This window comes from Eleutherodactylus coqui, chromosome 4, assembly GCF_035609145.1.
Source record: "Eleutherodactylus coqui strain aEleCoq1 chromosome 4, aEleCoq1.hap1, whole genome shotgun sequence".
In the NCBI taxonomy this organism is placed as follows: Eukaryota; Metazoa; Chordata; class Amphibia; order Anura; family Eleutherodactylidae; genus Eleutherodactylus; species Eleutherodactylus coqui.
The window spans coordinates 5576915-5595127 of NC_089840.1; the positions used below are offsets into that span (position 1 = coordinate 5576915).

The 18213-nt window shown below is 53.0% G+C and overlaps 1 protein-coding gene across 1 annotated transcript in view; it reads right to left on the bottom strand.

The window, feature by feature from the left end:
* The window catches only part of MORC3 (MORC family CW-type zinc finger 3), a 44483-nt gene extending 37405 nt beyond the window's left edge, over positions 1 to 7078 (bottom strand). Inside the window, exon 1 of the mRNA XM_066598983.1 lies at positions 6992 to 7078. Coding sequence (XP_066455080.1) covers positions 6992 to 7030 — 39 coding nt within the window. The 5' untranslated portion in view covers positions 7031 to 7078. The remainder of the gene's footprint in view (positions 1 to 6991) is intronic.
* Positions 7079 to 18213: the final 11135 nt, after the last annotated feature.

Genomic DNA, 18213 nt, shown 5'->3' on the forward strand with positions numbered 1-18213 from the left:
CATGCCGTCTGAAGCCTTCCATAGCGCTGCTATGGAAAGCGCCAGCCCCGTGTCCACGAGCGGAGAATCATAGCGATTCTCCGCTCGCAGACGGCAATTTGCAGCATGCTTTGAATTGCCGCGATTCTCCGCAGTCAGATAGGCTGATCGGTGGAGATTCGTCTGCTGGCTCCTGCTCCCGGGCGGAGATCCAACGCGGGAAACCCCAACGCCCGTGGCCAGGGGGCCTGACTCAGTTGAGTCTTTCAGTTTCCTTTTTTGAGCAGGGAAATGGAATTAAAACTGACCCCCACTTCAGATGGTCCTCTACCGATCTGCCGCTCCATTCATTTGAAAGACCGAGTCACAGATTGGCAATTTATGGCTCAGTCATTGTGATATACGCTCCATTCCTGAGGGACTGTTGAGACCCCCGTTCTTGGGCTTGATGTGGATCCTAGTGGGGGTGGACCCCTACCGATCATAAAGTAACCTTTGGTCCAACTCCTTTAATACGTAACTGAACTTTAGTAAACTTTTTGACATGTCAAAAGTTTGGATCAGAGGGGTCCGGATGCTAAGACTGTCAATGACTGTGGAAATAAAAGGGAAGAACTCAGCCGAGCACCGCGCCCCCTCCGCTGTGATCTTTACTCTTTAGTGGCTGAAGCCAAACTCAGAGACTTCTATGGGAGAGTGTTTTGGGCATGCTCTGTGTCCTGCACTGCGCAGGGAGGAGGTGAGCTGTAACATCACCTATTGTCAATGATGGACCCAGTTATATCTATATATAGGTGTCTCCTCTCAGTGTAATCCTGCCTGTACAGGGAGGGGAGGAGGTGAGTTGTGACTATTGTGAATGGTGGGTCCTGTGTTATCTATATATAGGTGTCTCCTCTCAGTATAATCCTGTCTGTACAGGGAGGGGAGGAGGTGAGCTGTGACTCTTGTGACTGGTGGCTCCTGTGTTATCTATATGTAGGTGTCACCTCTCAGTGTAATCCTGTCTGTACAGGGAGGGGAGGAGGTGAGCTGTGACTGGCGGCTCCTGTGTTATCTATATGTAGGTATCACCTCTCAGTGTAATCCTGCCTGTGATGATAATGAGATGGCAGCTGAGTTTTTGCTACAGAACAGGTAGTGTAATACGGTTATTAGTCCTGGTGGTCAGTGTGAACTGCAGGATCTTTATTTATTACAAAGAGCCACGTGAGGAGTGGGACACCAGAATTTGTGGCAAATTAAAACTTAATGTTTATTATCCAATCGTAAGCTATTGCTGGCCTGGCCTCACCATAGGCTACCCATAGTTGATCATAGGAGGAGGAGGGGGGGGGGTTGTCTACTGCTCGACGGTTCACCAAACCGAAGCACTTGGGCACAGAGTTGATTTCTGCCAGAGGTAGACAGTGCTGTTCCAACTGCAGCGCCGAGGACGGCTATAGCAAGATGAGTTTTACTACTGATGACCTATTCTGCGGAAAATGAATGAAAAGTTGGCCTGCAATACCAAGTCTGGCCACTGCAATCGGAATAGCGCGGTTTGCATGCAGCAGAAACCAGCTCCATGCCTGAGTGCAGCAGCCCAGCAAACACCTGAGCACTGAGGCCCTGCCAATCTGCTATTGATGGCTTATCCCTGACCATAGGTAACCTGCTGTTTGGGGTTATACATGACCCCCGATCTCTCCTTTATCCCCCTATGAACAAGCTCTTGCCCAAACATGTTCTAGAGTTGCAGCGGTTATCACAAGAATCCGTCCTTTTCTCGCGGCGGATGCACTATAAAGGCTTACTGCTGCCCTCATCCACTCTCGTCTGGATTACTACAACTCGCTGCTGATCGGCCTCCTTTGCTCCAGAGTCTCCCCCCTCCAATCCATCCTGAATGTGGCAGCCAGGCTCCTCTACCCACGCAGCCGCTACTCAGATGCCTCTGCCCTGTGCCGGTCACTGCACTGGCTGCCCGTCAAATACAGAATACAATTCACACTCACCACCCTCGCCCATAAAGCTCCCCACCCTACATTGTATCCCTCATCTCAATTCCCCATCCAGCCTGGGCTCTCCGCTCTGCTAATGAAATCAGATTAAGCGCCCCTTTAATTCAAACCTCTCATCCAGCCTCCATGACTTTCCCACAGCAGCACCAGTCCTCTGGAACGCGCTGCCCAAAACTATCCGGGCCATCCCCGACACACAAAACTTCAGGCGTGCTCTAAATACGCCCCTCTTCTGGGAGGCATACCGCATCCCCTAAACCAAACCCCTCTGTACCCCCCTGATAACATGCTCCCTGACCTACTGACTGCAATCCCTGCAAGCTGCAATCAACCACCCCCTGCAGTCATACTGATTCAGCCGCTATACGGCGTGACCATTGTCTGTGTGTATAGCATCCCTCACTCTCCAGCCCTTTACCTTCTGTATCCCCCCATTATCTGTAGTATGTAAGCTCGTTGGACCCCGCACCCCTACTGTCTCCATCAGCTGATTACTACATGTAACCGCGGTTTTGTTCCCGTCTTGTAGGCGCTGCGGGATATGCTGCAGACTAGAAGAATCAGCTTTATTTCTATAGCACCAGCTGGATGCCCTCCTGCTGGGTTTATCCGTCTGGTTAAGTAAATATGTGGCAAAGTTTGTGTGGGCAGCATGGAGGACCTTACCAGAGACATTTGGCTTTCACTATTGCTTCTGACCACTGCTGTGCCCCGTGGCAGGCCGCTCCAGCCCTTAGGACGGCACCGCTCATTTACACAAGCTGCCCAGTAGAGCTCAGTGCAGGAAGAAGCGAGTGCCACGTGTCCACGGCGGGCGCAGTCATGTCCCACTTAAGGCCTCCTGTCCACGGGCGATAGTGCATTGCATTATCCGGCTGTGGGTAATGCATCGGACGCCTTCCATAGAGTTGCTATAGAAAGCACAGCCCGGCGTCCACGAGCGGAGGGTCATAGCGATCCCCTGATCGCGGCATGCCACGATTCTCTGCGGCGAGTCCGTCAGATAGGCTCACCGCTGAGACCTCTCAGCGCTCCCCCTCGTCCCCCACGGCGGAATGGCTATGGCGATATTCCGTCATAGTCCTTGGACAGGGGGCCTCAGGGGCGGTCTGAGATGAGACATCCTGCTGCACGGATCGGCAGCGGCACTGTGTGCTCTCACTACTGCCCCCGTTATACACTGGTAAGTTCTGGCGTATTGCCACAATTTTTTACCAAGTTGTCATTTACTGATAACACTTCCCCTTAAATGGCTTCTGGCGCCAGAAGATGGAAGACCAGCGGGGCCGGGGCGTCACACGGACACGACGAACATCTGGGTGTAACAAGGAGAATCTGTAAAGCTGCATTAAAAACTCACTTTTAGGCACTGGTGCCCTGTATGCAAAACAACCCACCCCGAGTCACGGAGGGCCGCCAGCTCCCCGAGTCACACTATCCAGCCGTGTTCATGCCCCCTCCTCCTAGCCAGTGACGTTGGCGCTGTGCAGCCCCCTCTCCTGTGGCTCCCCCTGTAGGCACAATGTGGCACCGAGACCTCAACATCAGCACAAGCACTGATTTCAACAGCGAGGGAGCAGCCGGGCAAAGGAGGGGGCATGAACACGGCAGGACAGTGACTCGGGGCGATGGCCGCCTGCCTCTGTTATGCTGTGTGGCACAGGGTCAGCTGCCAACATTCGATATTCCGGTGACAGACGCCCCCCCACCATCATCATCAGACTCGTTGTACATGGTCAACCCTGATGGGTCGCGGCTCCGGTGGTTTAGGGTCGGCCACCCGGCTGTCATACATCTTTTAGTGAAACCAACATGCTAAATGAAACCAAAACAAACACAAGAAGCCAACGGCCGGCCACACCTCATGAGTCACCGACCCGTCAGACGGGGGCAGCACCGAGGCTAGAAGACACCTTCTAATGACTCAACGTAAACATCCGCAGGGCAGATCATTGCGTAACACGTCTTCTGTAACGACTTCCATCGCTGCTGTACCAGTCAGCAGCTGCCCTGTGGGCAAGGATGGTGGGCGACAGCGGGTGCCAGCAAGCATCCTCTGCAGACCGTATCAGGTGCCAGCAGGGCAATTAAAATGCATGTCATGTTGTGTTCCAGAGTAGTCATCCGACTGCCGCCCCTCGTCCCCCACATACCGGCTGCGGTGCCCCTACATAAACGATGGCCGCCCCTCGTCCCCCACATATTGGCTGCGGTGCTCCTACATAAACGATGGCCGCCCCTCGTCCCCCACATACCGGCTGCGGTGCCCCTACATAAACGATGTCCGCCCCTCGTCCCCACATACCGGCTGCGGTGCCCCTACATAAACGATGGCCGCCCCTCGTCCCCACATACCGGCTGCGGTGCTCCTACATAAACGATGGCCGCCCCTCGTCCCCACATACCGGCTGCGGTGCTCCTACATAAACGATGGCCGCCCCTCGTCCCGCACATACCGGCTGCGGTGCTCCTACATAAACGATGGCCGCCCCTCGTCCCCCACATACCGGCTGCGGTGCCCCTACATAAACGATGGCCGCCCCTCGTCCCCCACATACCGGCTGCGGTGCTCCTACATAAACGATGGCCGCCCCTCGTCCCCCACATACCGGCTGCGGTGCTCCTACATAAACGATGGCCGCCCCTCGTCCCCCACATACCGGCTGCGGTGCTCCTACATAAACGATGGCCGCCCCTCGTCCCGCACATACCGGCTGCGGTGCTCCTACATAAACGATGGCCGCCCCTCGTCCCGCACATACCGGCTGCGGTGCTCCTACATAAACGATGGCCGCCCCTCGTCCCCCACATACCGGCTGCGGTGCCCCTACATAAACGATGGCCGCCCCTCGTCCCGTACATACCGGCTGCGGTGCTCCTACATAAACGATGGCCGCCCCTCGTCCCCCACATACCGGCTGCGGTGCTCCTACATAAACGATGGCCGCCCCTCGTCCCCCACATACCGGCTGCGGTGCTCCTACATAAACGATGGCCGCCCCTCGTCCCGCACATACCGGCTGCGGTGCTCCTACATAAACGATGGCCGCCCCTCGTCCCGCACATACCGGCTGCGGTGCTCCTACATAAACGATGGCCGCCCCTCGTCCCCCACATACCGGCTGCGGTGCTCCTACATAAACGATGGCCGCCCCTCGTCCCGCACATACCGGCTGCGGGGCTCCTACATAAACGATGGCCGCCCCTCGTCCCGCACATACCGGCTGCGGTGCTCCTACATAAACGATGGCCGCCCCTCGTCCCCCACATACCGGCTGCGGTGCCCCTACATAAACGATGGCCGCCCCTCGTCCCGCACATACCGGCTGCGGTGCCCCTACATAAACGATGGCCGCCCCTCGTCCCGCACATACTGGGGCGGCCATCGTCTGCTGACACTCATTCCGTCTAAATGAGCCTTAACAAATCTAATGAGTCATCATTATAATACAACCCCAAAGGGGCCCAGTGGGGGAACAGACAGCGCCCGCCCAACTTAGGTTGGGGAACAGACAGCGCCCGCCCAACTTAGGTTGGGGAACAGACAGCGCCCGCCCAACTTAGGTTGGGGAACAGACAGCGCCCGCCCAACTTAGGTTGGGGAACAGACAGCGCCCGCCCAACTTAGGTTGGGGAACAGACAGCGCCCGCCCAACTTAGGTTGGGGAACAGACAGCGCCCGCCCAACTTAGGTTGGGGAACAGACAGCGCCCGCCCAACTTAGGTTGGGGAACAGACAGCGCCCGCCCAACTTAGGTTGGGGAACAGACAGCGCCCGCCCAACTTAGGTTGGGGAACAGACAGCGCCCGCCCAACTTAGGTTGGGGAACAGACAGCGCCCGCCCAACTTAGGTTGGGGAACAGACAGCGCCCGCCCAACTTAGGTTGGGGAACAGACAGCGCCCGCCCAACTTAGGTTGGGGAACAGACAGCGCCCGCCCAACTTAGGTTGGGGAACAGACAGCGCCCGCCCAACTTAGGTTGGGGAACAGACAGCGCCCGCCCAACTTAGGTTGGGGAACAGACAGCGCCCGCCCAACTTAGGTTGGGGAACAGACAGCGCCCGCCCAACTTAGGTTGGGGAACAGACAGCGCCCGCCCAACTTAGGTTGGGGAACAGACAGCGCCCGCCCAACTTAGGTTGGGGAACAGACAGCGGAGCCCCCCTCCCCCCAACTTAGGATGGGGGGGGGCGCACAAACAGTACTAGTGGCGCCCCCCCCCCTTACCTTAGGAAGGGAGAGCAGTCAGCACTAGCAAAGTGGCTGTGTTCGGCTTATCGAGCCCCAGCAGCCAATCACAGCGCTCGGTTTGCTGGAGGTGGGGTATTCAAAGCCCCGTCACCAACAAAGCCGAGATGGCAGACGGGAGAACTCTGCCGTTTGCTGTAGCGCCGCCAGAGACCATCGGGACACCACAGACCAGGATAGTATTTTGGGGGCTTATATTTTTAAGCCTCCCCCGAAAACCTGGTAGGTCTTACTATTGGGGTAGGACCTAGTTTCGGGAAAACACTGTAGGAAGGGGGGGTGGTAGCAGACAGCACTAGCAGAGTGCCCCCCCCCCCCCCCCCAACTTAGTAAGGGGGAGGCAGACAGCACTAGCAACCCCCACCCCACCACCAACAACTTGGGAATACGGGGCAGACAGCACTAGCAGAGCCACCAACGGGGAGGGGCTGCAGAGCGCACTAGTGAAGCCCCCCCATCTTAGAAAGGAGGGGGGATGGGGGGGGGGGCAGACAGCACGAGTGGAGACAGAGCCGAGGAGCCTCAGGCAGCGGCGGCAGTAGAGCCGCGACCACCAGGAGCAGCGGCCAACACCGGAGACCTCAGACACCAGAACCCACTGAGCCACAACAGGGACTGCGGAGAACCAGCGGCGGCTAACCGGAGCCCTCCGCCAGCCGTGGGGGCGCCGCCGGGAGCCTCAGCCCGTCTACACCCCCTCCCGCCCGCACCGCTCTGTCCGGCCCCGCTGAGCCGCCGCCCCATTAACCCTTCTCTCACCGCACTCAGACGGATCCCGTTCGTTGTCTGCGCCGCCATCTTTGAAATAAAAAACACAGGAACCCCCTCACAGCCTGAGTGCGGAGCTCCTCCTACTTCTAGGCGGAGACTGCGGCCGCGTCAGCCAATCAGGACCCCGCACAAGGAATAACATTAAAACCACGTGACTGCGGCTGCTGTCAGCGTGCAGGACGGGTGCCGTGCGGAGTCCGGCCGGCAGGTGGCGCTGTCCCCGGGATTTGCTTATATGCAGATGGTGACTCGTCTGCTCGGCGGTTACTTTCATTTTCACATTGCGGTGAAGGCGGGAAAACGGCTGGAAGGACCAGAAATCCCCGCGGCCGAGGAGCACGAGGAGCACGAGGTCATGTGAAGATGAGGAGTGACCGGTGGGAGTGTCAGACACCCATATATCTGCCCGCCATTACCGGAAGGTGTAGAATGGTGATAATTACCGTAATTATCCGCGAACGGCGCAAACTAATCCGGGATGCATCTGTCTTCACGGACATGGAGAACGGCGCCAAGCGTTTACGGATCAGTAACATCCGCCCGGTAGACAGCCCTGCGTACGGCTGCGGCGCCGCTTCCCCTCCGTTATTGTCCAGCGCTCCCTGTTAACGCCGACGACAACCGTCCGTATCCGCGTGCGCTGAGCGTAGTGACCGTATATCGTACGACCCGCTGGACGGCGGTTACACTAAATTATGATTGGTCGGCTCTGACTGCCTCACCCATTCTGGACCGAGTGCTGTCACTATATGTCCGAGGGTTCAGCCTGCGCCAATGTTAATATACGGCGCCATCTAGCGGCAGCAGGAGGGGGCGCTCTTCTATCAGTGGCGGCTGCAGAGACGATAGTCGTGTTTTGCGTCCTCTGCCTTCTCTTCTACAGACTACATAGCTCTCAGCGGTCGCCATGTAAGGAATGCAGGGAGCGGGAGCCGTAATCACGTGATCGCCAGCGCCCCCCGCCTGTCAGATCTGCAGGGTCTTCACAGGCCCGCTCTTAGGACTCGCTCACACGGCAGATATTCGCTCACGTAGTCCGCAGCGCCGTCCGCATACTTTTTGTATGTTCAGATATGCGGTGTATAATGCGCGCAAAATCCCGCAGCAGACGGCAAAACAAGCGCCAAATGGAACCTTACGCTGCATAGTTACATGACTGAGACCCACCGGAGTGAACGAGCCCTTAGGGGGACGTGTCCCTACAACGGGGGCTCCTGGGGACCCCGCAGCTACGGGCGAGATGTGTGAAATAAAAACCGTCACGGGGCGAAAATGGTCAAAAAGGTAGAAATAAGTTAAAAAATTACAGAATAAAATGTATAAAAAAAAAAAGAAACCAACCGCCGCGGCCAACGGACCTGCCGCCGTCCAGCCCGCCGCCGTATCCCCCTTATAACCCCGGGACTACACCAATATATCTGAAACAAAATGGCGAATCCGTTCCTTACTTTATTTTGGTGTAAATATCGTAATTTTAAAAATAAATAAATACAACTTGAAGAACATATTTGTATAATTTACACGACTTCTAATAAAAAGGGGCATGAAAAAAGTTAGTAAAAGAACAGCCCATTCTGTCACGAAAAAACAGCCAAAATAATTTTGACAGCCCACGAAAACACCACAAAACGTTTATAGCCACGCCCCCTCGCCTTCTGCCGCTGCTTTCTAGTTAGTGAATCGCACAACGCAAGGATTCGCCGCAGACGGACAATGGTTTTTAGGTTTGCATAAAAGATCCGCCAACAATTTATCGCTGATCGTTTACCGCAATTATCGTGCGAAATCCGATGACGTAATGATTCCGGTCACAACAAAAATGGCGGGAGACGGGCCTTCAGGGTCGCTGGAAGTCGCTGCTGCAGCGAGATGTTAACATGCAAACAACTGTTGTCTGCGCACTTCTGCAGGGCGCTCGGTGTTCGCGCTCGCAGTCGCCTTGCGCAGTTTATTGACTCGTCATTAAAGTACGATGACGATTATTAATCATCCGGCGACTACTTTAAGGTGAGCCAAAATGAAGCAACTAGTGAACGAATTCTCGCTTCTCACCGGAAAAGCGGTCGCTTATATTCGTTCTTTTGAGCGGGTGTCCAGATGACGGTTGTTGCGTGTAAAGCCGTCCGTGAAAGAAGCGATCAGCCAACGAACAAGCATCTCATCACTTAGTGTTTAATAGTGGGAATGTTTACTTGGGGCAATTAACATTCGTGCCTTATTACCTTACCCCTTTACAACCACTTAGAGCAGCGAGAGAGGCGCAGCTAGGGGCAAGGAGCCGTAAGGATTGGCAGAGGTGGGCACAAGGAGGTGGCAGAGAGAGAGAGTGCAGTCAGGCCAGGCTGCCCCCCTCCTCAGGGACACAATGATGGCCAAGATGGTGTAGGAGACAAGCTCAGAGGGTGCGGGCCTAATTATATGACCCTTTGTCTGGGAGCTGGAACCCAATCGTGGCACTGCTTGTCCCATAGCTGGCTGGGCCTCGGCCTGCCGCCCTACCATCTTGAGACTAATCAAGTCATGCCTGGGCCTGCCACCCGACTGTGCACTGCCCTCACCCCTTAGTTGGCTTATCTTCAGGATGACCTGGACCTGCCTGCATCCTGGTTCAATCCCTGCCAAATTGTCAGTGCTGTCGGCTGCCTAGCCCGTCTCCCACCAGCCTCCACCACAGCCCTCCATAACCCCATGGCCAGCTTGACCTGGATTAACCCCCTGATTTGAAAATAGGGTCACTTGTGAGGGGCGTTCTATTGTTTCGGCAGCTTGATGGCTCAACAAGTGAGCAATGGGGCCTGGAATTTATTCAGTTGTGCCTTGAAAGCCAAAGGGTGTTCCTCCATTGCAGGCTGAGCCATGTGTCATGTATGCAGATTGGGGCTACAGGCAAAAATCAGAAGGCAGCGCTCCACAGTGGGGTAGGAGTATTTGTGATGTTAATGGTTATTAGTGAGAAAATTAAAAAAATATTTCCAAGTCGTCATCCCGACTGCCCCATCACAATGGAGGTTGCCCTCTGACCTCGGTAGGGACAGAAAGAGTCCTTAAAAGCACCTCCCTTTCCACCATGCTTCAGTGTCTTCCTGTCCCTACGGTGGCCAGATGAAGCAAGCTCCAGGGAGTACTCACCAGAGGCAAGCTGTGCAAAGATCCCCTGGAGGGAAGAGGTTGGGGCGGCATACCTTAGCAGTCCCTGCATCCCCGACCTGCGCCACCTTGAAGCCGTAAGCCTCTGCAGCAGCGCTGGTCTTCCTGTGCGGGTCTGCATCTTCAGGCCGCCGCTACAGCGAGCGGATAGTTCCTCCCTGGGCTTCTGGGTTCCTCGGCGCGCATACGGTGACGTCATCTGGTGCAGTGACGTCACGCGCTCGACGTAGGGGGCGTGGCTACCGGCGCAGACCCGGAAATGACGCCAAATTTGAAAGTTTTCTCCATAAAAGCAGGCTCTACGCCACAGAAGTTATCCTGCAGCTGCCAGAAGTGCCAAAAGCATGTCTACACGCGACAGCTCAGCACAAGAAGGAGAAACAGAGACCCTACAAACCATGAGTGGCTATATGCCAAAAAATGGAACATGCAAATTGTCATTTCTGCTGAATTGGATGCATATTATGTTCCCTTTTTTTCTCCCCTCTCCACCATTTTTTTGTATGGGTTAGATAGATAAGGAAGGTCCGAAGGCTCAAGCGGAAACCAGGAAAAAATCCAAAAAATGTGTCCTCTGTAGTAAGAGACTTGATAATTATAAAAAACCCTATGTGAGGAATGCACGGGAAAGATCCTAGCAGAGGAAAGGGCGGCATTTAAAACGACATCCACTGCATGATTAAAGAGGAATTGCAGACCTCTATGGCATCCTTTTCTCATCCTCAACCTGGTCCTTTACGGGTCCCTAAAAGGCCAAGACAAACAGAGTCGGCGAGCTCAATTTCTGGCGAATCCCTGGAACTCCTGTCAGAGGGAGAACTAGAAGATCTGCCATCATTGGCTGAAGACGAGAAAAAATATTTTTCCTCGGACGACAGGGCACCTCATCGAAGCAGTGAGGGAAACCATGCAAATTGAAGAGGCTCACCCGCCCAGGACAGTCCAGGACGAGATGTTTGGGGGCCTCCGGTCAAGATGGAAGGCCATGTTTCCGGTCAATCAGACCCTGCAACAAGTTAGTGCAGACAAGTGGCAGGAACCTGAGAAGAGACTATCGGTCCCAAAAGAAATCAGGAACCGGCTTGCGTTTGCTCCCGAAGACATCCGCCTGTATAGAGAGACCCCAAAGGTCAATATACAGATTGCAAAGGTGGCCAAAAAAACCCTTCTACCCTTTGAGGACGCATCGCAACTCTCAGACCCAATGGATAAGAAAATTGACGGTCTGATGAGGAAGGCCTGGTAAGCGACGTCCTTTACCGTCGAAGCTAACGTGGCAGCAACATCTGTAGCCAGGTCCATGGTCTTATGGCTGAACAGGTTGGAAACATCAATCAAAGATCAGGCTCCTAGGGAAGAGTTAGCCAGCTGTCTCCCCCTTCTAAAAATGGCCACCGCCCTTCTAGCAGACGCGTTGGCAGAGGCCGTTAGATACGGCGCAAAAAACGGGGTCCTCAGTAACACCGCAAGAAGGGCGTTATGGCTAAAAACGTGATCTGCAGATGTAACATCCAAGAATAAACTCTCCGCCATTCCATTCCAAGGGGAATACATGTTCGGGCCCGTCTTGGACAAAATACTTGAAAAGGTCGGAGACAAGAGCAAGACCCTTCCAGACAGAAAGCCCTACAGGAAACCATCTTTTCCAAGGAGGACACAACAGCCACCTCCAGAAATCAAAGGGCAGACGGGAAGATGGTCGTACCCCAAGGGAGGTTGGGGTAAGGAAGCTCAACTCATTTCTGATCCAACAGGGGGTAGACTAGCACGTTACCTGATCCAGTGGCAGGGGATAACATCTAACCCCTGGGTACTTAAGATAATCAAAGCCGGGTACCAAATCGAATTTGACTCTCTACCTCCTAGGAGATTCCTTCTAACCTCCCCCGGGTCCCTGCAAGAACAGGAAAACCTGCTAAAGGGCATCCAAGAGCTTAAGGACCTAGGGATCATTACGCAGGTTCCTGATCATGAGAGGGGTGAGGGATTTTATTCCTCCCTTTTCTTGATTAAAAAAAAAAGGAATCTATCAGAACCATCTTCAACCTTAATGCCTTAAATAAATTCATTTCTTACAAGAAATTTAAGATGGAAACTGTGAGGTCAATCGTGCCACTAATAGATCCCGATAGCGTCATGTGCACTATAGACCTCAAAGACGCATACTATCACGTCCCGATAGCCGCAGTTCACTGCAAATACCTGAGGTTCGCCTGGCAGGATGGTGACACAATCTATTACTATCAGTTTACGGCCCTACCCTTCGGGATCTCGACCGCCCCTCGAGTCTTCACAAAGATAGTGATAGAAATGATAGCTTATTTCAGGTTAAACCAGATTCTCATTTTTCTATATTTGGATGACTTTTTGTTGGTGTCAAGAACAACAGAAGCCATACAAGCAGACCTGTCCGTAGTCCTGTCTACCCTGAATGATTTAGGGTGGATAATAAATGAACAAAAGTCAGATTTGACCCCAGACACAAGGAAGGTATACCTGGGCGTACTATTAGACTCCCACATCCAGGAATCTCGGCTTCCACTATCCAGAAGGGAAGACCTTATTTAAGCCGTAACCTCTCTATGCCGGGCTACTACGGTGTCCATCAGAGAAGCAATGAAAGTGCTTGGTCTTTTGACAGCCTGCATACAGATAATTCCATGGGCACAAGCCCATACCCGACAACTACAAAGATTCATCCTTGCCAGGCGAGACAAATGGCAGACCTCCCTAGACAAGAAGGTGAGCCTGTTCATCTAAGTTAAAGTATCCCTATGCTGGTGGACCTTGCAGAGGAACCTGAGTAAGGGTACCTCCTGGTCACGGGAACCAGCCATATCTGTCACAACAGATGCTAGCAAAACAGGATGGGGAGCGTAAGTAGCCGACTTAAAGGGGTTGTCTCGCGAAAGCAAGTGGGGTTATGCACTTCTGTATGGCCATATTAATGCACTTTGTAATGTACATCGTGCATTAAATATGAGCCATACAGAAGTTATTCACTTACCTTCCCTGCGCTGGCGTCTCTGTCTCCATGGCTCCGTCTAACTTCAGCGTCTAATCGCCCAATTAGACGCGCTTGCGCAGAAGGGTCTTCTGCCTTCGGGTCTGTCCGGCAGCAGCGGCGTTCTAGCTCCGCCCCCTTCTAAGCGTCATCGCGTAGCTCCGCCCCATCACGTGTGCCGATTCCAGCCTCCTGATTGACGGCATCTAAATGCACTAGGTGGATCAAGACTGCCATCCAGGAGGCATACAAAGCTAGGGGTCTCGATCCCCCGGGGAAAATCAGAGCCCACTCCACACGCTCCCTCTCCTCTTCATGGGCAGAGAAGGGCCAGGCGTCTGTCAAGCAAATTTGCAAAGCAGCCACCTGGTCTAGTCTACACACCTTTATCAAACACTACAGGGTCAACGTCCAGTCGGACAAAGACCTGGGATATGGACGAAAAGTCCTCCAGGCAGTAGTCCCACCCTAAAGTCGCCTATAATTTGGTATTACTCCATTGTAATGGGGCCGTCGGGATGATGACTTGGAAAGATACGGCTTACCGGTAGTCCCTTTTCCAGGAGTCATCAGGACAGCCCATAGTTCCCTCTCTTTTAGAATACTTATGTTCTTTTCAATGTAAATATGACCGAATAAAGGTAAATTTTGGTTTAGTAAACCTTGTCCACCGTAATAATTTGAAAGTCACTGAAGCATGGTGGAAAGGGAGGTGCTTTTAAGGACTCTTCCTGTCCCTACCGAGGTCAGAGGGCAACCTCCATTGTAATGGGGCCGTCGCGATGACTCCTGGAAAAGGGACTACCGGTAAGTAATCCGTATCTTTGTGACTCACCCTGACGTTTCCCTAGGCAACACCGGTATGTCAAAGATCCAGGTAAGCAGAAATACAAATTTGTTGAAGATCCAAGTTCCTGGTATACCTGAGCAGGGAGCACAGGTGTATCTAAATGCTGATGGTCAGGGTGAGGAGTCTGGTAGCCACTGGTCCTTACTAGAGATGAGCGAGCATACTCGCTAAGGCAAACTACTCGAGCGAGCAGTGCCTTATACGAGTACCTGCCCGCTCGTCTCTAAAGATTCATCTGCCAGCGCGGGTGGGAGGTGAGTTGCGGTGGTGAGAGAGGGAGAGAGAGATCTCCCCTCCCTGCCCCCCGCCGGCAGCCGAATCTTTAGAGACGAGTGGGCAGGTACTCAAATAAGACACTACTCGCTCGAGTAGTTTGCCTTAGCAAGTATGCTCGCTCATCTCTAGTCCTTACGATATCCAGCCATGGAGAGCATCAATTGGGAGTATATTGTATGTATTGGAGGAAGGAAACAACAGCATAAACCCAAAAAAGTACCCAGCGCTCCAGTGAACAGTGTTCAAAAAGATGAGTGATGTGAAGGACTTACTTCACAGGGGTGCCTCTGAAGAGTGCACGCCTAATCCTAGAAGCCGTTGTATAGACAAGATCACATGAGGTAGAATAACTGAAAATTGGTCCCCATGAATCCTGAAATAGTTTATTCTTGGCTGGTCATTTTTGGAGACGAAGGTGGGTTTATGAACACAAGACAAACTGGTTTCTATTTTGGGGGTGAAAGTCTTCATTCATATGTGTGCTGTACAGAAAAAACAATTTTTAAAATGACACAACAAAATGTTTAATAATTAATGTTAAATTTGTACATTTCCTAAATTGCTAAAACAAATCCTAAAATTTTTCAAATGTGCTTCCAGAATAAAGTAAACAGATGATAATATATATCTCATCAAAAATTTGTACAATATGTTTGTAAATATTTGACATATTACAGTTGAAAATGAGGGGAAAAGGGAGATTTTGTTGTACTCACTGTAAAGTCTCTTTCTCGTCTCGTCATTGGGGGAGCAAAACCATGGGATTTAGCCACTGCCACTAGGAGGCGACACTAACAAAAAAAGGTGTTAGCCCCTCCCGCTGGCTATATCCCTCCTGCCGACACTAGGCTGATCAGTTTGTGTACCAGCAGTAGGAACCGCTGTGTGGGAGAAAAAAAAGCAACGAAGGTTAGGGATATGACACAACAGTTACAAACACAACGTAAATACAGCATGAGGCCTTAGTCAGACGGGCGTTTTTAGCCGCAATTTGCGCATGCGCATGCGTCCGGCGATTTTTTAAAACCATTGCTTTGCAATGGTATCGGACACATGAGCGCTTTTTATGCGCTCGTCCGATAAATTATAGAACAAAAAATCGCAGATCGCACCTATCTGCGATCTGCGATTCCTGTTCTCTTCTCTATATGCGCTCAATGGGGCCGGCGGCAGCAGCGCCGACCCCATTGAGAACATATAGAAGACAAATCAGAACGATGTTTGCCCATTGAATTCAATGGAGCGGCAATACAGCCGCTCCATTGAAAGCAATGGGCTGCCGGCGTGCGCGGGGTGAATTGTCGGGAAGGGGTTAAATATATAAGCCCTTCCCGGCAATTCATCCTAAAATGTGTTAAAATTTAAAAAAAATTGTATACTCACCTTTCCGCTGCAGCCGGAGTCCAGCCGCGGCCGCTGTCAGTTCTCCTGAACTGCTTCTCGGCACTATTCAGCCGGCGGGGGTTTAAAATCCCCGCCTGCTGAATGATCTGCCTCTGATTGGTCACAGCCCTGACCAATCAGAGGCTGAAAACACTCACACACCCATTCATGAATTCATGAATGGGTGAGTGACTGTTGCCTCTCAGCGCTGAGCCAATCAGGGGCAGGTCTGACTCACATCCATTCATGAATGGGTGTGAGTGAGGCATGCCTCTGATTGGCTCAGCGCTGAGCCAATCAGAGGGCAGGTCTGACTCACACCCCCTTCACACCCACTGCAGGACGGCCGCACGGAGCTCCGGCTGCAGGCAGAAGGTAAGTATACAATTTTTTTAAATTTTTACACATTTTAGGATGCATTGCAGGTAAGGGCTTATATATTTAAGCCCTTACCGACAATTCATCCCGGGCTCGCCCGCAGCGCATTGCTTTCAATGGAGACGGCAGTATTGCCGTCTCCATTGAATGCACTGCGCTGGACAGCTCCGGCCCGTTTCTAATGAAACGCGGCTAGGAGCAGATTTTCGGGCGATTTCCGGCGACTTGCGCGCACCGGTCACGTGATTTGCGGATGCGCATCCGTCATGCGATCCGCAAATCGCGCGAAAAAACGCCCGTCTGACAGAGCCCTCACGTGCAAGTTACGGAACCCAGGTCCTGGTCAAGAAAAAAAAATGGTGTCATATGGCAACAGAACGTGATGGGTGGGAGCTCTGTGTCCCAATGACAAAACAAGATAAGCCACCTTCCAGGTCAACAGACGCCACGGCACGCCACCTAAAGGCTCAAAAGGATGAAGGGCATCTAGAACCAAATTCAGATCCCACGGTGGAACAAGCAAACGAATTGGGGGAGCAGCATGTATGACCCCCTGCAGGAAGGTGAGCACCGTAGACCTGGACTCCAAAGGATGCTGGAAGAGGATAGGCAAGGCAGAAATTGCCCGTTGAGGGAGCTAAGACCAAACCCCATCTCGAGTCTGTCCTGAAGGAAGGACATAAGATGGGACAGCAAAATACGAATGGGGTGAAACCTCTTTTCACACCACAGGATGAACCCTCGCTAAACACGGTGATACACCCTCGATGAGGAAGGCTTTTTAGCCTTAATTATTGCCTGGATTACCCCATCCGGGAGACCGCGGTCTCAACAGCCACGCTGTTAAATGTAGTGTGGCCAAACACGAGTGGCAGAGGGAACCTTGCAAGAGAAGATCTCGCAGCTGCAGACGCCAACGGGCATTTGCTAGGAGGTCGACGAGCTCCGAGAACCATGCCCGTCGAGGCTAATCTGGGGCTACCAGCACCACCGGGAGCCCCTCCTGATCCTGCTGAGCAGCCAAGGGATGAGGAGGAACGGGGGAAACACGTAGGAAAAATGAAACCTCATCCATGGAGCCGTCATCACATCCACTGCCCAGGCCCTGGGATCCCTAGATCTGGCCATGAAGACTGGGAGCTTCCCTGAAAGGTTCCACCTCAACCAGTCAGGCTTGCGTCCATGGTGATAATCAGCCACCGCGGGGGCAGGAATGACCCACCCTGCTAAAATTGCCGTGATTCCAACCACCACCTTGATCAAGGTCGCTCGTCGACCCATCCCACCTCGCCAATAGAGCCCACTGTAGGGGTCGAGAGTGAAACTGGGCAAATGGGATTGCCTCGAACTTGTAGACCATTAGCCCCCAAACTCTCATGCCGTGCCGAATCGTTACCCGAGGCCTGGTGCAGATGGAGTGCACCTGTGCCAATATAGGCTGGTGCTTTGCCACTGAGAGCGAGACCCGGCCCTGCAGGGTATTGAAGGACACCCCCAGAAACTCCATGCGCTGGGACGGTTTCTGATGGTTGATGACTCACCCGAATCTGGTCAATGTATCCAATGTGATGCGCAAACTCTCCAAATTGCCTGACCGAGTTGGGGCTTTCACTATGATGTCGTCCAAATAAGGAATGGCCACTTTCCCTCTGGAATGAAGAATAGGCATTACAGCAGCAAGGACCTTCATAAAAACCCTGGGGGCGGTCGCCAGTCCGAAGGGCAGCGCTGCAAACTGGAAGTAATCCTCCTGCACCGAGAACCGCAGGTAGCGCTGGTGCACTTGGCAGATGGGAACATAGAGATACACGTCTCTGATGTCTACTGAGGAGAGAAATTCTCCCTGTTCCATAGATGCAATAACTGAACGGAGCGATTCCATCCGGAACCACCACACCCTTACATACTGATTTAGTTTTTTCAGGTCCAGAAGCGGCCTGACAGACTCGTCCTTTTTGGGGACTACGAAGAGATTAGAATAGAAACCCCTGAAGTATTCGGCGGCTGGGACCTGCACTATGACGCTTTGGGAAAACAAACCATGGACCGCCCGAAGAAAAGCCTCGGCTTTCTCGGGTGAGCTTGGGGTTCTGGACTGGAAAAAATGATCAGGAGGGCGTGACATGAACTCTATGGCATAACCCCTTGCCACGACTTCCTGTACCCAGACAT